We start from the raw sequence: 23,978 nt of genomic DNA on the forward strand, positions 1-23,978 counted from the left end.
TAGAGCGGAGGGAAAAACCTGCAGATGTGTCTGTATAGAGAGTGGAGGGGAAAAACCTGCAGATGTGTCTTTATAGAGAGGGGAGGGAAAAAACCTGCAGATGTGTCTTTATAGAGCGGAGGGAAAAACCTGCAGATGTGTCTTTATAGAGAGGAGGGAAAAACCTGCAGATGTGTCTTTATAGAGCGGAGGGAAAAACCTGCAGATGTGTCTGTATAGAGAGTGGAGGGGAAAAACCTGCAGATGTGTCTTTATAGAGAGGGGAGGGAAAAAACCTGCAGATGTGTCTTTATAGAGAGGAGGAAAACTTCAGGTTTCAACAGTACAAAACTCAGACAGGAAGAATGGGGCAGCGTGGGGGCTCAGGAATCAGGCTTGGAGGTCAGTACGAGGGCTGCGGGTCAGCAGGCGGGTTCAGGGGCCAGTGGGGGCGCCGCTACATTCAGCCCTTGGGATCAAATCCCACCAAGGATGACATTTGTATGGAGTCTGTATGTTCTTCCCGTGTTTGTGTGGGTTTCTTCCCACATTCCAAAGACATACTAATAGTGAATGTAGATTGTGAGCCCCAATGGGGACAGTGACGATGTCATCTGTACAGCGCTGTGGAATATGATGCACTATATAAGTAAAATATATAAAAAAATGGGCTCACTGACAGATCCTCAGTTACCTCACTCTGCAGCAGTAATGCACCGTGCAGCACACAGGCTACAGATGACACAAGGTGCAATATTTTAAATAAAACCCAATTACAAAAATTATTTTATTATATAGAAAGTGGATATTGGGGCAAAAATAATGAGGATAAAATCAGAAATGGGAATAATAACAGCAAAATATAGGACCAAATATCTGAACGGCTCAATAGAAGCAGATAACAATAAAAATTCAAGAGTACAACTCGTCCGCAAAAAAATAAATAAAACATAAAAAAAAAGCTACGAAAAAAGTTAAAGCGTTAATTGTCTTGTAAGAAGAGTAGTAAAAAAATCATTAAGAAAAATCACCCGGTCTTGAAAGGGTTATATGATTATTTTTGTATATAGACATGTACGATGTGAGTATTTCACGCACAAGTCACTGATAGGGACTGGGATCTCCTCTGTATGGAAAGCCCCTTTAATAATGGGAGAGGCTCAGCTGTAAATTGATGACCAATCACAGGACACGAAACTAACTTCATCAGCCAATTGACACGAATTAAGAAACATTCAGCCAATCAGCAAGTTACAAATAAGCACCAATCAGAGGTAAAGAGTCATGGCAGAAAGGCCGCCAACCAATGAGATACGCATGCAGAGACAAACCAGCCTATCAGAGACGTGCAAGGTAACGCTTGTGAAGTTCTCCAGTTGCTGTCAGTTATGGTCCGGTACCTACGGTAATGTCCGTTACTCACGCGGAGCGGTCACCTCTGCCTCGGTCCCCGCACAGCTCCGGCCGCGCCATCCTCCGCCTCCAGTCCCAACCATAATCCACACAAGAGCCTATCCGGTGCACTGGCTCCCGCCTGACATCTCACAGCTCCGGGGGTCACAGCGCAGCCTAGCAACGCAATACTCTTCCGCATGTTAGTCCCGGCACAGTGGCGGAGGGATATAAGAGAAATGAGTCCCAGTTTTGTGCAGTAGTGATGTGAGTAGGCTGTCAGGAGGAGCTTTGTGGTTTCATCCGGGACTGCTGAGCTGTGTATCTAATCCTCATGTGGGATACAGTACGTTGAGCTGTGTATGTAATCCTCTCGTGTGATACTGTCTGCTGAGCTGTGTATCTAATCCTCTCCTGTGTGATACTGTCTGCTGAGCTGTGTATCTAATCCCCTCCTGTGTGATACTGTCTGCTGAGCTGTGTATCTAATCCCCTCCTGTGTGATACTGTCTGCTGAGCTGTGTATCTAATCCTCTCCTGTGTGATACTGTCTGCTGAGCTGTGTATCTAATCCTCTCCTGTGTGATACTGTCTGCTGAGCTGTGTATCTAATCCTCTCCTGTGTGATACTGTCTGCTGAGCTGTGTATCTAATCCTCCCCTGTGTGATACTGTCTGCTGAGCTGTGTATCTAATCCTCTCCTGTGTGATACTGTCTGCTGAGCCGTGTATCTAATCCTTTCCTGTGTGATACTGTCTGCTGAGCTGTGTATCTAAAACTCTCCTGTGTGATACTGTCTGCAGGGCTGTGTATCTAATCCTCTCCTGTGTGATACTGTCTGCTGAGCTGTGTATCTAATCCTCTCCTGTGTGATACTGACTGCTGAGCTGTGTATCTAATCCTCTCCTGTGTGATACTGACTGCTGAGCTGTGTATCTAATCCCATCCTGTGTGATACTCTGCTGAGCTGTGTATCTAATCCCATCCTGTGTGATACTCTGCAGGGCTGTGTATCTAATCCCATCCTGTGTGATACTCTGCAGGGCTGTGTATCTAATCCCAACCTGTGTGATACTCTGCTGAGCTGTGTATCTAATCCTCTCCTGTGCGATACTCTCCGCTGAGTGGATTCCTCCCTGCTGCTTTGCTCTTGGTTGTTGCACATTACACAGTCTGCCATCTGCTGGAGAAAGGTGGTTATTACAGGGGACATACTCTCCTTTCACCAGCAGATGGCAGCCTGCGCTACATGCAGACAGCACTGGGGTCAGAAACAGAGGAGGTCCTGCCCTGCTGTGCCCGTGCATAGACACACGCTATGTTCTTATCCTCTGCATGCACAGACGGGCGGAGTGTGCACGGTTACTTTAATCAGTGCGGGACATGAGCTGATGCCAGACACTTGTTTCCTGCAATTGTTATGATCACACCATAAAAGTTATGGGGTCTCCCCGAACGTGTAAAATAAGCATCAGCTGTCAATTTTGATGGGATCATCCAATGATAAAGTGGTCCTCTTGATCGGGGACCAAATGTAGCCTAGGATGGAGTATAAGGCTATGTGCGCACGTTGCGTACTTCACTGCAGAAATTTCTGCAGCGATCTGAACAGCACACGTGCGCTTCAAATCGCTGCCGAAAATGTCCGTAGTGAAAAAAAAAAAGCCGATTCCATGCGCTCTGCCTGCAGCTCATCCCATAGACAGAGCAGGGGCTGCAGGCAAAGCGCACCGAAGAAGTGACATGTCACTTAGAACGCGTGCTCCGGGCAGCAGCCGAAGCGCTGCGCTCTAAGACGCCACGTGCGCACGGCCCCTGCACAATCTCCATAGATTATGCAGGGGACGCAGGACGCATTCAGTTATGCTGCGCTACAAAGCGCAGCGTAACTGCATGTAATTACGCACATAGCCTAAGGGCTTATATCATCCCTTGGTGCCACTGTTCTTTCTTCCAGGGTCGCTACTCTTCTTCCCCACCGTAACTCGCGCTATTCTCAGATGACGCACACTGTCTGTGCCCCCCCCCCCCTTTCCCGATTACAGACTATTCTGTACCCCAAATTTCCAAAATGTAACCCAGAGGCGTATCTAGGCTTTCCAGCACCCGGGGCAAGAATTCAGTTTGGCGCCCCCCACCAAGCAATTTGGGTGGTCGTCATGTGACCAATCACTCATATGATTTGCATACACAGTCGTGTGGTAACGAGCTTCTCTTAATAATTCTCTCAATGTTCAATGAGAAACGTATGAAGAAAAGCGAATTGTCACATGCAAGTATGAAAATCACATATGAGTGGAGTGGCCATGTGGTGACCAGCGAGCAGAGCTGAATTGTGACAGTGGGTATATTACACGCTGTTAGAACTGAGGATACTACACTACTTAATTTTGTAATTAAAGGGATTGTCCAGATTAGAGATGAAAATCTGCAGTGACTCTATTCGTGACTTCAGGCTTCTGAATTCTGCTCTGCACTCTTTTAGGATTCTCCGGTGCCAGTGACGAGAATGGACGATCATGTGAGCAGAAGTATGAGATTTGTACACTTGTGGCCACATGCTGGTTTGACGTGTCCGGCCTCAGTCAAACCATTTTCATTGAGCATGTCGGTTCAGCACGTGACCACATCTGTGTAAATCGCATACTTGCAGCTTCATAACCTCCCTCTCTCACCGCCGGCACCAGAGAATCCTGACAGCGGGCAGTGTGCGCACTGTGAGAATTCACAAGTCTGCAGTCACATAGATTGACACAAGGAGTGACTGCAGGCTCATCACAAACTTGCACAACCCCTTTAATACTCCTAACATAAAAACATAGTAACCCTTAACTTGACAGACGTCACAAGCCTTTATTAAAGAGATTGTCCACCACTTTAACACTGAAGGCCTTTCCTTAGGATAGGTCACCAATGTCTGATTGTTCAGGATCCGGCACCTGACACCCCCGCCAATCGCCTGTTCTAGTTGTCGTGCCGGTGGTGGCCGGAAGTGCTCAGTTCTGGATCTGCTCTATCTTCTGATAGTGGCACCAGATTCCTAATAAAATCAATGAGGCGGATGTGCAGTACCCGGCCGCGGACACTATCAGAGGACGAAGCAGATCCAGAAATAAACATTCGCGGCCACCTGCACCAAGAACAATTGATAAGCGGGGGTCCCATTGTGCTCCCATCAGAAGCAATGCGCAAGTGGCACCGAGGCCTAATGATGGGACACAGTATCACAAATAAACATTTACATTCAGGTACCTTTATAGATGATGTTGTCTCTAGTCATTTCTTTCTATTCACCTTGTCCTGACACCATGATGACTTTTCACATTCACATCTCGTCTCTGCAGATTTCCATCTTCTCCGGTCTTCTGCAGCACATCCCATCACGATGCCCCTGAAAATAGCACAATAATTATAATACTTCTATTTAAAAATATCTTCCCTACACTGTGCCCCAGAATAAATAATGGCCCCTCATTGTGTTCTCTGCACAAAATATGACCCACACACTGCCCCTCTTATGGTACATGCCCTCCATATTCCCTCTCCTTTCCATACTACTCTTCACACTGTGCTCTCACTGTGTCACCCTATACTGCCCAGTCTTTATACAGTGCCCCCTCATCACACCCCCTCCTCGCTATGGCCTCACACTGTCCTCTCCAATTCTGCCCCCTCTCCATACCACGTCCCTCCACTACCCAGTCTATATTCTGTGCCCCCTCACATTTTTCTCATCCCTTGCTGTCTCCGCACTACCTCCTGCGTGTCCATATACTTTTCCCCTCACTCCCCATCCTGCCCACTTGCTCCACATACCATGTCACGTTTTATTCTGTGTGGTCAAAATTTCTTTCCGATTTGCTCCCCATACCATGGCTGTATACATCAACCCTCCCTCTCCCCATACATCACCCTGCATCCTCCCTCTCCCCATACATCACCCTGTATCCTCCCCATACATCACCCTGTATCCTCCCCCTCCCCATACATCACCCCGCATCCTCCCTCTCCCCATACATCACCCCGCATCCTCCCTCTCCCCATACATCACCCCGTATCCTCCCCCTCCCCATACATCACCCTGCATCCTCCCCCTCCATCGCCCCTCATCATTTCTCTCCCCATAATCACCCCTCATCATTTCTCTCCCCATATTGTGTCCAAAGATGTTTCCATCCCCCATCCTCTCTTCCCACCATACTGTGTCCAAAGATGGTATCCTCTCACCCCTACTGTGTCTAGATACTGCTCCCTTCCCATCATCACTCCTCCATGCTGTGTCTTTAGATACTCCCCTACCCCCCACTCTATACCCTCATACTGTGTCCAATAATAGTTCCCTCTCCCCACCCTCTGCACCCCCATTCCCTGTGCATAGCTACCTCCCCCATCACCCCATAATATTCCTTCTTCGCGTCTTCAGCTCCACACTGGAGCACTAAACAGCGCTTTCTGCCGCCTCCGCGCTGTGGCCCTGACTTCCGGGTCAGCAGTGTGATCAGCTGACCAGATCACATGACCGCCGTCACTCTGACCCGGAAGTCAGCGCCGGCGTCACGGCTCCAATTGTCCTCGCGTCTGACAGATGCAAGGACAATTGATCAGTGGGAGCCGCGCGCTGCAGATTCTATGAGTGCGGCTGTCAGCGTGACAGCTGCGCTCAGAGACTGGCGGCTCCCACTGCAGAGCGGCAACCGCAGCCTCCGGGGAGACTTTACACTGCCGCATCAGGCAGCCCGACAGCGCCCCCCCTAAAAGCTGCGCCCGGGGCAGATGCCCCGCCAGCCCCCCCTAGATACGCCCCTGAACCTATGATTAGGTTTTGATTATTGAAATAAGAAACTGAAACTGGTAACAAAAAAGAAAGACCCTCAATATCTTCTTCCTATGCTGAGATCTAATTGATTGAGGCTTCAGGCCCAGGCCCTGAGGCTGCACCACTGCAGGCCGCCACTACCAGGCCCGATATCTGCACCACCTGCCTCATTAATGAAGGCTACGTGACACAGGGGCCAATGTATCCAGGTTTGACCACAGAGGATGAAAGAAGACGTCTCAGTGGTGCAGCCTCAGGCCTGTAACTTCATGGGTCAATGTGAGGCTGTAGGTTGAAGTCTATGGACTTAAGTCTTAAATCAAGAGGGAAATAAGATATTAAGAAATGGGGGCTTTTTATTGGAAGGTTATCTTTAATTACAATCTGCTATTTAAAAAAAAAAAAAAAAAATCTTCAGGACGGTCATTCCTCCATGTTGATCGGCACGGAGTTGCGAATATTTGGAGTTTCGGAAGTTCGGTTCAATGATCCAGAAGGGAAGAGGTGAACGGCATCACCCAAATTAAGAGGCATTAAGCAAAAATAATTTATTTTTTTTCCATTCTATAAGTTATTCTAAAAGAGTCTTCAGGCCTTCGCGAACGTCGGTGATGAGGCTGACAACGTTGTTTGGTATCGCCGACTCCACCAAGGAACGCGGCAGTAGACCACCCAGCTCCGGCTGAATATACACCCCGAACGTGCAATGTGCAGGGTTCCTAAAGGATGGAAATGGGTTATTAATGAGTTTTGTTTGTCTCTCTCAGTAATATAGGCTGGATGTGAGATCTGTGTGTGTCTCCCAGTAATATAGGCTGGATGTGAGGTCTGTGTGTCTCCCAGTAATATAGGCTGGATGTGAGCTCTGTGTGTCTCTCCCAGTAATATAGGCTGGATGCGAGGTCTGTGTGTCTCTCCAGTAATATAGGCTGGATGTGAGGTCTGTGTGTCTCTCCCAGTAATATAGGCTGGATGTGAGCTCTGTGTGTCTCTCCCAGTAATATAGGCTGGATGTGAGCTCTGTGTGTCTCTCCCAGTAATATAGGCTGGATGTGAGGTCTGTGTGTCTCTCCAGTAATATAGGCTGGATGTGAGGTCTGTGTGTCTCTCCCAGTAATATAGGCTGGATGTGAGGTCTGTGTGTCTCTCCCAGTAATATAGGCTGGATGTGAGCTCTGTGTGTCTCTCCCAGTAATATAGGCTGGATGTGAGGTTTGTGTGTCTCTCCCAGTAATATAGGCTGGATGTGAGATCTGTGTGTGTCTCCCAGTAATATAGGCTGGATGTGAGATCTGTGTGTCTCTCCCAGTAATATAGGCTGGATGTGAGATCTGTGAGTCTCCCAGTAATATAGGCTGGATGTGAGCTCTGTGTGTCTCTCCCAGTAATATAGGCTGGATGTGAGCTCTGTGTGTCTCTCCCAGTAATATAGGCTGGATGTGAGGTCTGTGTGTCTCTCCCAGTAATATAGGCTGGATGTGAGGTCTGTGTGTCTCTCCCAGTAATATAGGCTGGATGTGAGGTCTGTGTGTCTCTCCCAGTAATATAGGCTGGATGTGAGGTCTGTGTGTGTCTCCCAGTAATATAGGCTGGATGTGAGATCTGTGTGTGTCTCCCAGTAATATAGGCTGGATGTGAGATCTGTGTGTGTCTCCCAGTAATATAGGCTGGATGTGAGGTCTCTGTGTCTCTCCCAGTAATATAGGCTGGATGTGAGCTCTGTGTGTCTCTCCCAGTAATATAGGCTGGATGTGAGGTTTGTGTGTCTCTCCCAGTAATATAGGCTGGATGTGAGATCTGTGTGTGTCTCCCAGTAATATAGGCTGGATGTGAGATCTGTGTGTGTCTCCCAGTAATATAAGCTGGATGTGAGCTCTGTGTGTCTCTCCCAGTAATATAGGCTGGATGTGAGGTCTGTGTGTCTCTCCCAGTAATATAGGCTGGATGTGAGGTCTGTGTGTCTCTCCCAGTAATATAGGCTGGATGTGAGGTCTGTGTGTCTCTCCCAGTAATATAGGCTGGATGTGAGGTCTGTGTGTCTCTCCCAGTAATATAGGCTGGATGTGAGGTTTGTGTGTCTCTCCCAGTAATATAGGCTGGATGTGAGGTCTGTGTGTATCTCCAGTAATATAGGCTGGATGTGAGGTCTATGTCTCTCCCAGTAATATAGGCTGGATGTGAGGTCTGTGTGTCTCTCCCAGTAATATAGGCTGGATGTGAGGTCTGTGTGTCTCCCAGTAATATAGGCTGGATGTGAGGTCTGTGTGTCTCTCCCAGTAATATAGGCTGGATGTGAGGTCTGTGTGTCTCTCCCAGTAATATAGGCTGGATGTGAGGTCTGTGTGTGTCTCCCAGTAATATAGGCTGGATGTGAGGTCTGTGTGTCTCTCCCAGTAATATAGGCTGGATGTGAGGTCTGTGTGTCTCTCCCAGTAATATAGGCTGGATGTGAGGTCTATGTCTCTCCCAGTAATATAGGCTGGATGTGAGGTCTGTGTGTCTCTCCCAGTAATATAGGCTGGATGTGAGGTCTGTGTCTCTCCCAGTAATACAGGCTGGATGTGAGGTCTGTGTGTCTCTCCCAGTAATATAGGCTGGATGTGAGGTCTTTGTGTGTCTCTCCCAGTAATATAAGCTGCTAACAATACCCACTCTACCAACTAGTCATAATATTACACATGTACTTACTCGGGTAACGGTGTACAAATGTATCCACATGGGTTATTAAAGCCACGGACATGGGAGCTGGTTACAGGGCATTTGTCATACTCCACACTGATCGCTGCGAACAGTAAAATTATACAAAATTGTAAGTGACGGGTACTGGGCACAACACTCTCTACGGAATAGCGAAAATCTACGAACATTTTTTTGGTTTGTAACTCTTCCCAATGTCAAGTTGCAGCTGTAAAGGTTACTGTCAGCCAATCAGATGTCTCCTCTACATGTTTCGCCATCCTCGCTCTCTCTCGTGCTCTTTCACTGAAGGAAACTGCAGCTACATCTCCCTCCTCTCTTACTTTTTTTGGGTTACTTTTTGATAAATATTTGGGCAACAAAGGAGGTTTTTAAACATTGACAGAGACTTCTTGATCTCGTGATGGTTGGGATCTCGGCACAAAGAGGCATCTGATGGTTTTCCAAGACCTAACATATCTAGCATTGATAGTGGTCACTGAAAAAGGACTGACTTCCCCTGCGGCTCCGGCTACCATGGGAAATCAGATCCTAAAAGATAAATTGTAAACTAATAAAGCCCCCCACCCATCTTTTGGCAAGGACCGTGAACAGTCCCATAATAAGTGTATATAAAAAGAAGAAATGATACTTACAATTAGTGGTGATCACTCCGGCATCGTACCGCCTGACATGAATTAAATCCACAAATTCTCTGGGTGAGATGATCCCTTTGGCAAAACTGTGTGTGATGCAGTGACAGATGACTGTGTCCTTCAGAAAAGAAAGGATGGGAAGTTGGAAAAATAGTTTCCCTTTAAATGGTGTTATTACCACCACCACCACTAGGGGGAGCTTAGGAGCCTCCTGCATAGGGAGCCAATACTGAATTCAATGTATGCGGTGAGCTCCCTCTAGTGGTGGTCGCAGGCAGATAACATTTTATCATTCAATTCTATGTTTATGCGGCTGCCCTAAAGACGTATTACACAGCACACCAAGTCAGATCTAAGAATGCCGCAATGTTAAAAGCTTAAGATATGCTTTAAAGGGTTTTCCACTTTCAGAAAATGTAGACGTCTCAAGCCGCCGAGGTCAGTGATTGGTTGCAGCGTTAATGCGTGCAGGTTAAGTACAAGTTTATAGGAAGGGGTTAATGTCTTTAGGCCTGCCAAATCTCATAGGGTGTCGTAATTTTTGGAAAATTCACTGAAATAAAGATTGGCTTCAGGGAGAGGCTTATTACACAGCTATGTATTCTGCTATGTGCACATTTAGGCAGGGAACGCCTATATCCACGAAGGGTATAAATAAACAGACTCTTCAGATATTGGGGAGTTTTTTGGAGATCACACGCCTGTGTTTTTCTTCGCCCTCATTGGTCATAAACTGAATCCCAGAACCTTTTACATTGGAGTTAGAACTTTTCCAACAAAGAAAATATAGGAAACTTTGTAACATATGTATGTATTCTGAGAGAACTTAGCTATTTTTTGCACTTATGACCCAAACTTCTCCCCGCCGCCTTCTAAACTGATCATTCACATGGTAAAAACAGCAAAAATTGATTTTCAGAGGAGACAGACTATCATCGATTTAGATTGCAGCTGCCTATAGAAGTCTATGGTGATGAAAAGTAGAATGAGAGGCTGACACAGGCAGTGTTGCTGCTCTTTAGTAAGTGTTTATCTCAGTTCCAGAGCTGGATTCACAGCTACACTGCTCAGGTCACTGTATAATGTTCTCCATGCTGCTGCTGCTCTTGAACATGTGCTACATAGAGACATGAGAGCAGGAATCCCTCATATCTGTGTCACGGTTGACAGACCATTCTATGGTGTCCGGCTGCAGAAGGTCGCTGTGTACTCCTTGATATTACATACTTTCCTCTATGGTGTGAATGGAGTTTTGTGTCTTCTCTGTTAGGGTTTACTCTTTCCCCTTTAGGACCCTGCAGAGATCTTTTCCTTACAGCTGCTATCAGTATCTCTCACCCTCTTTGTCTTTATATACATTCATTCCCCCTTGGTATTTTCATTTATGTTTCTGAACAGTCTTGATTGCAAGCAGTTGGCTTGTAATCATCTGGAGACACTTTGTATGTTGCTGATCTTCTCCCTAAGGGTCCTGTCACACATAGCGACGTTCCAGTGATCCAAGCTGGCAGTGATCGCTGGAGCGTCGCTACATGGTCGCTGGTGAGCTGTCAATCAGGCAGATCTCCACAGCGATCAGAAACCAGCCACCCTTGACCCGTGTAACGACGCTGTGCTTGGTAGCCAGGGTACACATCGGGTATCTAAGTAAAGTGCTTTGCTTAGTTACCCGATGTGTACCCTGGCTACGTGTGCAGGGAGCCGGCATCTTGCAGCCTGTAACTGGCGTACCCTGGTAACCATAGCTCAAATCGGGTAACTAAGCAAAGTTACCCGATGTGTACCATGGTTACCAGCGTACCGCCGCTTACAGGCTGCCAGACGCCAACTCCCTGCACATTTAGATCGTTGGTCTCCCGCCATCAAACACGCCGATGCATACTGCACAGCGGGAGACCAACGAGCAAAAAATGGTCCTGATCGTTTTGTAATGATCAGCGACCTCGCAGCAGGGGCCCACTCGCTACTGCTTGTCACACACAGCGATATCGCTGGTGAGGTCGCTGATCGGTCACAAAACGTGACGTTTCAGCGATCTTGCTACCGATCTCGCTGTGTGTGACAGGTGCTTAAGTCATCTTGGAGATAAGTTTATTTGCTTTCCCCTGTTTGTTTTCACTGTGTGTTCTTTAGGACTTAAGGTACCGTCACACTTAGCGACGCTCCAGCGATCCCACCAGCGATCTGACTTGGCAGGGATCGCTGGAGCGTCGCTACACGGTCACTGATGAGCTGTCAATCAGACAGATCTCCACAGCGATCAGAGATCAGCCACCAGCGACCCGTGTAACGACGCTGTGCTTGGTAACCATAGTACACATCGGGTTACTAAGCAAAGCGCTTTGCTTATAGTTACCCGATGTGTACCTTGGCTACGTGTGCGGGGAGCAGGGAGCCGGCTTTTAGAAGCTGCGGACGCTGGTAACCAAGGTAAATATTGGGTAACCAAGCAAAGCACTTTGCTTGGTTACCCGATGTGTACCTTGGTTACCAGCGTCAGCAGAAGCTGGCTCCCTGCACATTCAGATTGTTGCTCTTTCTCTCTGTCAAACACAGCGATGTGCGCTTCACAGCGGGAGAGCAACAACCAAAAAATGGTCCAGGACATTGAGCAACAACCGGCGACCTCACAGCAGGGGCCAGGTCGTTGCTGGATGTCACACACAACGACATCGCTAGCAAGATCGCTGTTGCGTCCCTAAACACAAGGTTTCCCTCTTTCCTCCTCTCCCTTTCATTGTTTGCTCGGTATTTTCCCACACCTAGTGTGACAGTCTGTGTGTGCTGTGTATGGGGGACATCATAGCAGCCAATCTTCAACCAACAGCTCAGACACAGAAGAGCAGGAATCCCTTATGTCTGTGTGTGCTGTGTATGGGAAAGATATCAGCCAGTCTACACCCACCAGCTCTGAGACAGAAGAGCAGGAGACCCTCATGTCTCCCATATACAGCACATACGGACATCATGTCAGATGGTCTCTACCCACCAGCTTAGAGGCAGGACAGCAGGAATCCCTCATGCCTGTGTGTGCTGTGCATGGGAGACATCATGGCAGATGGTCTCCATCCATCAGTTCAGAGGCAGAAGAGCAGGAATCCCTCATGTCTGAGTGTGCTGTGTATGAGAGACATCTTGGCAGATGGTCTTCACTCACCAGCTCTAAGACAGAAGAGCAGGAAACACTCATGTCCCCCATATACAGACATCATGTTAGATGGTCTCCATCCACTAGTGCAGAGGCAGGAGAGCAGGAATCCCTCATTTGTGTGTGCTGTGTATGGAATACATCATGGCAGATGGTCTCCACCCACCAGCTCAGAGGCAGGACAGCAGCAATCCCTCACGCCTGTGTGTGCTGTGTATGGGACCCATCATGGCAGATGGTCTCCACCCACTAAGTTAGAGGCAGGACAGTAGGAATCCTTCATTTGTGTGTGGGAGACATGTTAGGCGTTATCCTCCACCCACCAGCTCAGAGACAACTGAAACTTATAGAGCGCCTGCAGAGAGGTAAACTGGTGAAAATGCAGAATACAAGTCACATAAGGGCCAGAAATAGTGTTATTTCTCATGTTTACATACAAGATTTTAAGTTTTATTTCAGAAAAACTAAATTAACAGATTTATTTGTTAATTTAAATTAACTGAATTTACAGGATTATATGAAAATACCTCATCGATCTCCTCTACAATGGAGTAGGACTTCAGGGTTTTGTCCCACTTTGATCTGTATTTGGCGAGATACAGAAACGGAATAACTTTTTCTGGGATTTCTTCTATTATTGCTTCTCCGCGATATCTGGGTTTACAGGAAAAAAATAAGATAATTTCATATAAAAAGATGAAAAATCATCTGTTTCTACACCCCCTGGCGATGGTGTGATGGTGCTTTTCACATTTTTGAAAACTCTTTCAGGACTCCCGAAATTGATGTATCAAGACTTCATCAGAAAATATAACTTTTTTTTTTCCAGGATTTCTTTAGTTATTATTTCTCAACCCTTCAATTATCTGGAAACCCAGTTAGTAGAACAGGATTCCAGTTTCTCCATAGTTCAACTTTCGTACTTGGACTTTGCTACTTACATATTTCCTGAATATTCATTTGATGGCTTCCATGAGACAGTAATATTTTTCTGAAGGAGACATAAAATCTGTATGTTATTATTATTAAAGAAGAAAAGTGAAGAGAAATATCGGAAAGGATAGGAAAAGTTAGGACAAACAAAAGACAGAAGGGAAGGAAAAAGAAACAAAAGAAGGCGAGAAAGAGAAAAGACAGAACGGGACAAAGGATACAAGAATAAGAAGAGAAGCAATGGACGGATCAAAAAGTGAGAAGGGAAAGGATAATGAAAGAAACACAAAATGGAAGGATGGGAACAAGAAGCGAAAAAAGGAGAAAGTGTAAAAGGATAGGATTGGATTGAAAAGAAAATGACAAAAAAAGAAGGGAAGGGATAAAATGGCCAAAGAATTGGATACTTACAGAAATAAAAAAAAACTATTAGGCAGGGAAGAGAAGACAAGAGAAATGACTGAAGAATGGGAAAGGAGAAGTTGGGAAGGAAAAGTAAAGGATAGAAAATGTTAAAGAACAGGAAATGGGAAAGAAGAATAGAATGGGAAATGTAAGGAAGAGGAGATAAAAGAATTGGATAGAGGAAAGAAAGCAAGAGAAATTACCAAAAGATGGGACAGAAAATAAATAACAGAATAATGGGAAAGAAAGGAGAAAGCTATGACCGAAAAATGGGAAAGGAGATAAATGGCAGAAGGTTGGGAAAGAACAAAAGGAAGATGAATGGGAAATGAGAAAGGAAGATAGATTATCAAAGTAAAAAGGAAGAATAGGATAGAAAACAGATAAAGAAATGGAAATGTCAGAAAAAGGGGAAAGGATAGAAAATGTTAAAGGACAGGAAATGGGGGAGAAGAATTGGATATGGGAAAGAAAGCAAGGGAAAAGGCTAAAAGATGGGACAGAATAATGGAAAAGAAAGAAAGAGAGAGCTATGACCGAAAAATGCGAAAGGCGATAAATGGCAGAAGGGTGGGAAAGAAAAAAAATAAAAGATGACTGGGAGATGAAAAAGGAAAGAAGACAAATGATAAAAGTATATAAAAGTGAAGAGGAAGGAGAAAGTATAAAAGGATAGAAAAAAAAATAAAGAAATGGAAATGTCAGAAAAAGGGGAAAGGATGAAAATGAAAGGTAGATGAAAGGAAAGGTAGAGGATTGAAAGAATTAAAGATAAGGAAAGGAAGAAGATAAAAGGAATGGGAAATGTAGAGAAATGGAAATAACAGGAACATTGGACATTGGGGAGAAGGTGAGGAAAATGATGGGTGGGAAAGAAAGGGAAGAGAGATACAGTGGGTATGGAAAGTATACAGACCCCTTTAAATTTTTCACTCTTTGTTTCATTGCAGCCATTTGGTAAATTTAAATTCCTATTTTTCTCATTAATGTACACTCTGCACCCCATCCCACATCTTGACAGAACATAAACCCCAGAAATGTAGAAATTTTTGCAAACGTATTCAAACATATATTTAAACAAGAAAGCCTGAAATATCCCATGGTTATAAGTATTCAGACCCTTTGCTCAGACACTCGTATGTAAGTCACATGCTGTCCATTTCCTTGTGATCCTCCTTGAGATGGTTCTACTCCTTCATTGGAGTCCAGCTGTGTTTAATTGAACTGATAGGACTTGATTTGGAAAGGTGCACACCTGTCTATATAAGACCTCACAGCTCACAGTGCATGTCACATCAAATGAGAATCATGAGGTCAAAGGAACTGCCCAAGGAGCTCAGAGACAGAATTGTGGCAAGGCACAGGTCTGGCCAATGTTACAAAAGAATTTCTGCAGTACTCAAGGTTCCTCGGAGCGCAGTGGCCTCCTTTATCCTTAAATGGAAGAAGTTTGAGACCACCAGAACTCTTCCCAGACCTGGCCGTCCAGCCAAACTGAGCAATGGTGGGAGAAGAGCCTTGGTGAGAGGTAATGAAGAACCCCAAGATCACTGTGGCTGAGCTCCAGAGATGCTGTAGGGATATGGGAGAAAGTTCCACAAAGTCAACTATCACTGCTGCCCTCCACCATTCGGGCCTTTATGGCAGAGTGGCCTGACGGAAGTCTCTCCTCAGTGCAAGACATATGAAAGCCGCATAGAGTTTGCAAACAAACACAAGAAGGACTCCCAGACTATGAGAAATAAGATTCTCTGGTCTGATGAGACGAAGAAAGAACTTTTTGGTCATAATTCTAAGCGGTATGTGTGGAGAAAACCAGGCACTGCTCATCACCTGTCCAATACAATCCCAACAGTGAAACATGGTGGTGGCAGCATCATGCTATGGGGGTGTTTTTCAGCTGCAGGGACAGGACGACTGGGTGCAATTGAAGGAAAGATGAATGCGGCCAAGTGCAGAGATATCCTGGAAGAAAACCTCTTCCAGATTGCTCTGGGCCTTAGACTTGGCCGAAGGTTCACCTTCCAACGAGACAATGACCCTAAGCACACAGCTAAAATAACAAAGGAGTGGCTTCAGAACAACTCTGTGACCATTCTTGACCGGCCCAGCCAGAGCCCTGACCTAAACCCAATTAAGCATCTCTGGAGATACCTGAAAATGGCGTCCACCAACGTTCACCATCCAACCTGACGGAACTGGAGAGGATCTGCAAGGAAGAATGGCCGAGGATCCCCAAATCCAGGATCCCAAGAAGACTCATGGCTGTACTAGCTCAAAAGGGAGTGAGCTTCTACTCAATACTGAGGAAAGGGTCTGAATACTTATGACCATGTGATATTTCAAGTTTTTTTTTGTTTTAATAAATTTGCCAAAAGTTCTACATTTTTTTTTTCTGTCAAGATGGGGGACGGGGTGCAGAGTGTACATTAATGAGAAAAAAATTAACTTTTTCGAATTTACCAAATGTCTGCAATGAAACAGAGTGAAAAATATAATGGGGTCTGAATACTTTTCGTACCCACTGTACATGGCAGGAGGTTAGCAAAAAAGAAAGAAATGGAGGAGAGAAAGGAAGGTAAAAGGAAGCGAGGAAAGGAAATGAAAGAAGCATGGGAAAGTGAGAAGAATTGGTATGAGGAAGGAAGGGAAATATCGAGAGAATAAAAATATGGTTAGGAGAGAAAGGATGGAAGGATGGGAAACGGCGGATAATGAAAGAGAACGGACAAAAGGCAGGAAAGAGAAACCATGAAACAAAGGATGAGATTGTAAAAAGGAAGATGAGGAAATGGCAAAGGGATGAGAAAGGGAACAAAAGGTAATGGAAGAGGAAAGAATCGAGGAAAGGGAAAAGAAATGAAAATGTCAGTCATGCTAGACAACAAATGGAAAGGGAAGGAAATGAATCAAAAGAGGAAAAACAAAAAAGAAACGTGAAGATTCTCTGCACATACCCTATAAATTCTAGATCCTTACCGTAGATTTGGTCACTTTCCATCCCGACGTATCCTGACTGTATGCTAGAATCTTCTTGGAGACATCATCGGCCATCTTCTTATAGTCCATCCTTTATGGAGACCAATCACAAAAGCACATAGTTGTAGTCCCCGGACGTAAGATAACGCGGCCCACTGAGGCTGATGCATTATTACAGCTCTGGGATGGAACGATCTAATACTATAATGGACCAACTACTTACCTGGACCTGAGATTTCGTGGTCCTCTACTGCTCAGTGGCCCCCCCTGCACGCAGAGTCTTGTCACTGCACTGTGCACTGCTAAGAAGAAATATATGAAACGCAACGTTTTATAACCTTGTATCATAGGGGATATGACCAATGCTGGGCCCCTGTCTCCAAGGGCCCCGTTCTAGTGGTGCTGTGTAATCACTATTGTGATATTACTATTCACGGCCACAGCAATGAGGAGAAGCTACAAGACGACAGCACTTATTTTGCTCCAACTTCTAAATTTGGTGAGTTAATGAATTTTTGCAAAAAATAAAAGTTTCCGCTCTTGGGTAATAAAATCCGTAATAGTTTCTTGAAAAAGTCTTCAAAAATAAGAAGTAACGAGGGTTAGAGTAACGCGTTTCGAAACGCTATCCGGTGTTCTTGGTTTGGGCAAAAACCGCCGGATAGCTTTCGAAACGCGTTGCTTTTTTCTTCCTCTACCCCACGTTACTTGTCATTTTTTTAAGAATTTTTAAAAAATGCAATGAGGGATAGAGGAAGAAAAAAACAAAGCGTGTCAAGTGTATCCGGTGTTTTTTGTCCAAGCTTGGACAAAGAGCACCAGATAGCATTCGAAACGCGTTACTTTTTCCTTACCCTAAGCCTCGTTACTTGTCAGTTTTAAAACACAGTTCAACAAAGTATCATGAATTTTACCAATCAGGAGCCGGACCAAGTTTTAATTTTGTATCTGCCTTCCACGTTCTTGGTCTAAACGGAATTCTGGTCACACACAACCATTCGATACACAGCTCTGGCAAAAATTAAGAGACCACTTCCACATTTTCAGTTTTTCTGATTTTTCTCTTTATATTTTTGAGTAAAATGTAAATGGTTCTTTCATTCTATAAACTACTGACAACGTCTCTGAATTTCCAAGCAATACATTTTTTATTTAACTTCTGAAAATGAGAAATGGTCAAAATAACAGAACAATGCATTGCTTTCACACCTCAAATAATGCAAAGAAAACAAATTCATAATCATTTAGAAACAACAATACTAATAATGTTTTACCTCAGGAAGAGATCAGAAATCAATATTTTATGGAATAACCATGATTTTTAATCCCAGCTTTCATGCGTCTTGGCTGCTTTCCACCAGTCTGTCACACTGCTTTTGGGTGGCCTTATGCCACTCCTGGTGCAAATAATTAAGCAGTTCTTTGTTTGATGGCTTGTGACTATCCATCTTCCTCTTGATTACATTCCAGAGGTTTTCAATGGGGTTCAGATCTGGATGGCCATGACAGGGTTTTGATTTGGTGGTCCTTCAAGACCTGCCGTATACCGAGAACACCCCACAAGACTGCCAGAACCTGAGGTTCCACAGTAGAACACTGCCCATGAAGCGGCCTCTGCCGCCTTGTGACTATCCATCTTCCTCTTGATTACATTCCAGAGGTTTTCAATGGGGTTCAGGTCTGGAGATTGGGCTGGCCATGACAGGGTTTTGATGTGGTGGTCATTCATCCACACATTGATTGACCTAGCTGTGTGGCATGACACATTGTCCTGCTGGAAAAACCAGTCCTCAGAGTTGGGAAACATTGCCTGACCAGAAGGAAGCAAATGTTTTTCGAGGATAACCTTGTATGCGGCTTGATTCATACGTCCTTCGCAAAGTTTAATCTGCCCAATTCCAGCCTTGCTGAAGCATCCCCAGATCATCACCGATCCTCCACCAAATTTCACAGTGTGTACAAGACACTGTGGCTTGTACGCCTCTACAGGTCTCCGTCTAACCATTAGATGCCCAGGTGTTGGGCAAAGCTGAAAATTAGGTAAAGAAAATTCAACAAACATCTTTGCGAAGGACGCATAAAGACGTATAAGGACGAATAAAAGAACAATTTACGTTTTACTCAAAAATATACCTATAAAAAGAAAAATCAGAAAAACTAAAAATTTTGCAGTGGTCTCTTAATTCTTGCCAGAGCTGTATATGGCAAGCTGGCTCTATATTTTCCTCCATTTTCATGCATTTTGCACACAGTGACAGATGCTCTTTAGTTCGGTCTTTTACCTTTTTTACGTCTTTTTAGAGCACGAAAAACAAGTGACAGGATTTGGTAAAAAGTCGAATGTGACTAATATTTGAGCAAAAATTTCTGATGCACAGAAAGAAAAAAATCACTACAGAAGAGGGGGGGAGTTGAGGACATTTTCAAAAAGTTCCGGTGCCCTTTTAAAACGTTGAAAATAATTGACTGCAAAAACTTGTCAACAAAGAAAATAAAATAAACTTAGAAGAATTTGGTGCAAAAAAACAGGAAAAACGTAAAAAAACAAAAATAGGCACAAATACAATAACAATAAGCCTTTTCTGCTACATTTTCAGCTTGTAAGCGGGGGCTGATAGACTATTGGGACAACCTGTGCAGCCAGACAGGGCCCTGAGAGGTAAGGTGGGCCTTTCCCTCTCCAAAACGACTGTCACAGGCATATAATAGGGGCATTGGGATGAACGTTTGGAGTGTGAAGGTTCCAGATACTGTTGGTGCCCATGACCCTTCTCCTCTCGGTGCCTCCTTTGGTCATCAGTGAAGGTCACACACTTTACATTCAGAGACAATAAACCTATAAATACCCGGTATATCAGTGGCTGCAGAAATCTCTCTCTAATGTATGTGTCCAAAGTGCAATGTTCATCTAAAAGAGCAGAGATCAGAGAGTTACCTTGATTTACAGTTTTACAGTGATCAACCATAACATTAAAACCCCTTGTGTCTCCTAAACTACATCTGAGGCATCGAGGGCTGGACTCCAAAGGTGTCCTGTGGTGACGGATACAGATTTTATGTCCTGTACCTCCACGGATCAGACTTTGGGGAATTTGGAGACAAGTCGTCACTATGATCTCGTATGGTCCTCCATTCCTGGACAGCATTTGCAGTATAGAGGGCATAATCCTCCTATAAAAGGCACTGACATTAGGGAACCCATCAGCCTCGTAGCAGAGCATTCACATGATGCCAGAACCAGAGATTCCCCAGTAGAACACTGCCCATGAAACGGCCTCCACCACCTTGTCTTCTTCCGACAGTGCATCCTACTGCCATCTGTCCCTCAGGTAATGGCCGCACATGCACCTACATTGCTCCATGGATCAGTTCACATGTCCATTGTAGGTTCTGCAGGCTGTGGACATTGGTCAGCATGGACGCCGTGACTAGTCTTCGGATGTGCAGCCCCATGCACACCATGGTGCTCTGTGTTTTCTGACACCTCAGATTACCTGACGTATACCGGGAACAACCTACAAGACCTGCCATATACCATGAACACCCCACATGACCTGACATCTACCGGGAACACCCTACAAGACCTGCCATATACTGGGATTACCCGAACAGGTTTGTATACCGTGAACACCCCACAGGACTTGCCGTATACCGGGAACACCCTACAAGGACCTGCTGTATACCATGAACACCCCACATGACCTGACATCCACCGGGAACACCCTCCAAGACCTACCGTATACTGGGATTACTCCAACAGGTTTATATACCAGGAACACCTCACAAGACTTGCTGTATACCAGGAATACCCCACAAGACCTGCGGTTTACCGGGAACACCCCACAAGACTTGCATTATACCAGAAACACCTCACAAGATCTGTCGTATACTGGGAACATCCCACAAGACCTGCCATATGTCGGGAACACCCCACAAGACCTGCCGAATAACAGGCACACACTCAAGACTTCCCTTATATTGGGAACACCCCACAACACCTGACAAATATTGGTAACACCTCACAAGGCCTGCCATATACCTGGAATCCCCTACAAGATCTATTTTATGCCGGGAACATCCCACAAGACCTGCCGTATACCGGGAACACCCCACAAGGCCTGCCGTATACCGGGAACACCCCACAAGGCCTGCCGTATACCAGGAACACCCCACAAGGCCTGCCGTATACCAGGAACACCCCACAAGGCCTGCCGTATACCAGGAACACCCCACAAGGCCTGTCATATACCGGGAACACCCCACAAGGCCTGCTGTATACCAGGAATACCCCACAAGACCTGCCGTATACAGGGAACACCCCACAAGACCTGCCGTATACCAAGAACACTCCACAAGACCTGCTGTATACCAGGAACACCCCACAAGACCAGCCATACACAGGGAACACCCCACAAGATCTGCCGTATACCAGGAACACCCCACAAGACCTGTTTTTAATAGATGCTCTGATCCAATCATCTTGCCATCTCAATTCGCCCACCTCTTACATTCTGATGGTTGCCCATTTTTCCCACTTCCAACACATTGACTTCATGAGAGGACTGATCACTGGCTGCCTGATATACCCGACCCCTGACAAGACCTCGGTGATGCCAGATAATCAGCGTTGTCCACTTTTCACGCTGCAGCCAATCACTTTGCATAAAGCCAGAAAAGCCCTTTAATCAGAGAAGTCTCGTTACAGATTCTCTCTGCACAATATAGGATTATGCAGATCTGGAAACAAGTGCTGGATTAGGAGACTCTCTGGATTATTGGATGCCATTAAATAATAATTCTGCACTGCCCCTTAGATTTTTCCTGTAGCACTAAGCTGACATTTGCTGTCAACGACCTAGGCAGAATCATCAGAGTCTTGGACTTGTCCTTTGAGAATGAGTGAGGACTGGACTCCAGTCATCCCAGTCTCTGCACTATGTGACCGGTCTACAATGGACGCAGGGATCACTACATACAATACTGGCAGGGCTGCCAGCCTGGAATTCCCTGGCATCATCACAAGTCTTACCCCAGTGTCAGGAGGCTGCAGGAGAAGCTGCGGCATTGGAGCATCGCCTCCTCCTCTTCTGTACTTTGCTCTCGCTCCTGACAGCCAGTGACATAACACTGCAAAAGACGTGCCCAGGGAAGTGCTGGAAAGAAGCCAGATCCCCCCACCCCTTGCGTCATGTGATTTGTCTATATGAAGCTGAAGTCGGCCATTTTGCTTGAGGGCATAAATATTATATAGGTTAAAAAAACAAAACAGGTCCATCGAGTCCAACCTTATTCTCTATGACTACACTGTGTGCAGAATTATTAGGCAAATGAGTATTTTGATCCCATGATACTTTTTATACATGTTGTCCTACTCCAAGCTGTATAGGCTGAGAGCCAACTACCAATGAAGTAAATCAGGTGATGTGCCTCTCTGTAATGAGGAGGGGTGCGGTGTAATGACATCAACACCCTATATAAGGTATGCTTAATTATTAGGCAACTTCCTTTCCTTTGGCAAAATGGGTCAGAAGAGAGATTTGACGGGCTCTGAAAAGTCCAAAATTGTGAGATGTCTTGCAGAGGGATGCAGCAGTCTTGAAATTGCCAAACTTTTGAAGCGTGATTGTGACGCCCTGGACCAGCCAGGTAGTCACAGATAGACCCCCCGCACAACACCAGTCCCCTAACAAGGTGACAGCAGCCAACCATTAAAACCTGGTCACCTCCCTCAGGACTTGATGGACACACCAGGGGGCATGCCCAGGCGGTTGGACACGCCCACCGAGGAGTTCAGAGAGCCTGAGGCAGGAAAAAGCAGGCAGTCAGGTTTTAGTTTTGGAGGTGAAGTAAAGTGAAGGCAGGCCTGTGTGTCAGGTCTGCAACTAACTGACAGGTGCCAGGGTAGGAGCCCTGGTACCTCTGGCTAGGAGGCATACGGAGGCCTCTGTCTGCAGGAGCCAGGAAGACGGCTCGGTGGAACTGAGGTGGACCGGAACAGGGTAGTGGCCCACCGGAACCGACCCGGAAAACGGAGCACAAAGGGGGGCACTCAGACCCTGAAGCTAGGTCCAGAAGCTACTGGGGACTAGCTAATTAACTGATTGAGGCTAGGACTTCTGGTCCTTTCCCACCCAAAGTCCCGAAAGAAGACAACAGCCCAGTGAGGGGGATAGAAAGCCACTGCCACGGCAGAGAGATCCCACGGGCCAGCGTCTGCGGGCATAGCGCTCCTCTGACAACCACAAGCCGGGGAGCGGACTCCTGACGTTGCAGGTGCAGGTAGTCCACCATCACAAAGCAGGTGCGGGAGAAAGACAAAGACCACCAACCGGGTGGGGGACCAGACTGTAGCCAGCAGCGAGCACCGACCACCATCACCTTGGTTTACCAGAGACTTGTGTGTTTACATCAGTGCCCTCCGGCCACTCATCTCCCTGCACCAGCTCCAGCCCACCGGGTCCCGGGGCCACCATCCCTGCCCACGGAGGGGTTAACATCTTGCTGCGCAACATCTCCCCAGGGTGCCCATAACCGCAGCGGTGGTGTCAACCTTCACCACATCCCGTGGGTGGCGTCACAAACTTGACACGGCTCCGGCCGTACACCTACGTCCCAACACCGCCAGACAACCTATTTATCGTAGTGACCGCAGGACCCCCGGGTCCGGAGACACTCGAGCCACCCACCGGAAGGCCCGGACCCGAGCAGCTCGGTAGCTGCCGAGCACGGGGGCGGCACATGATCACGGAACAATCAAGTGTTTCATGGCAAATAGCCAACAGGGTCGCAAGAAGCGTGTTGGGCAAAAAAGGCTCAAAATAGCCCATGAATTGAGGAAAATCAAGTGTGAAGCTGCCAAGATGCCATTTGCCATCAGTTTGGCCATATTTCAGAGCTGCAACGTTACTGGAGTATCAGCACAAGGTGTGCCATACTCAGGGACATGGCCAAGGTAAGGAAGGCTGAAAAACCACCACCTCTGACCAAGAAACAT

The 23,978-nt window shown here is 46.1% G+C and overlaps 2 protein-coding genes across 6 annotated transcripts in view; both read right to left on the reverse strand.

Moving 5' to 3' along the window:
• The window catches only part of C1H18orf54 (chromosome 1 C18orf54 homolog), a 39,491-nt gene extending 37,914 nt beyond the window's left edge, over nucleotides 1-1,577 (reverse strand). For 2 of the 4 annotated variants that reach the window (XM_075343402.1, XM_075343394.1), the window contains exon 1: nucleotides 1,403-1,577. The gene's annotated coding sequence lies outside the window, so the exon portion shown is untranslated. Of the gene's footprint in view, nucleotides 1-1,383 lie in introns of all 4 variants that reach the window. The other 2 variants (XM_075343399.1, XM_075343397.1) reach the window with 2 other exon arrangements.
• A 4,948-nt stretch (nucleotides 1,578-6,525) lies between these two features.
• On the reverse strand, nucleotides 6,526-22,129 carry STARD6 (StAR related lipid transfer domain containing 6). 2 transcript variants are annotated; one of them, XM_075343413.1, is made up of 8 exons: nucleotides 22,014-22,129; nucleotides 17,208-17,283; nucleotides 16,985-17,075; nucleotides 13,609-13,658; nucleotides 13,195-13,321; nucleotides 9,520-9,637; nucleotides 8,876-8,969; nucleotides 6,526-6,906 (listed from the first exon to the last, which is right to left on the reverse strand). In XM_075343413.1, the coding sequence occupies exons 3-8, from the start codon at nucleotides 17,072-17,074 to the stop codon at nucleotides 6,759-6,761; spliced, it is 627 nt and encodes a 208-aa protein (XP_075199528.1). In that variant the 5' UTR covers nucleotide 17,075; nucleotides 17,208-17,283; nucleotides 22,014-22,129; the 3' UTR covers nucleotides 6,526-6,758. The 2 variants fall into 2 exon arrangements, with proteins under 2 accessions (XP_075199528.1, XP_075199521.1); XM_075343406.1 differs by having other exon boundaries at nucleotides 17,208-17,286.
• Nucleotides 22,130-23,978: the final 1,849 nt, after the last annotated feature.

This window comes from Anomaloglossus baeobatrachus, chromosome 1, assembly GCF_048569485.1.
Source record: "Anomaloglossus baeobatrachus isolate aAnoBae1 chromosome 1, aAnoBae1.hap1, whole genome shotgun sequence".
NCBI lineage: Eukaryota > Metazoa > Chordata > Amphibia > Anura > Aromobatidae > Anomaloglossus > Anomaloglossus baeobatrachus.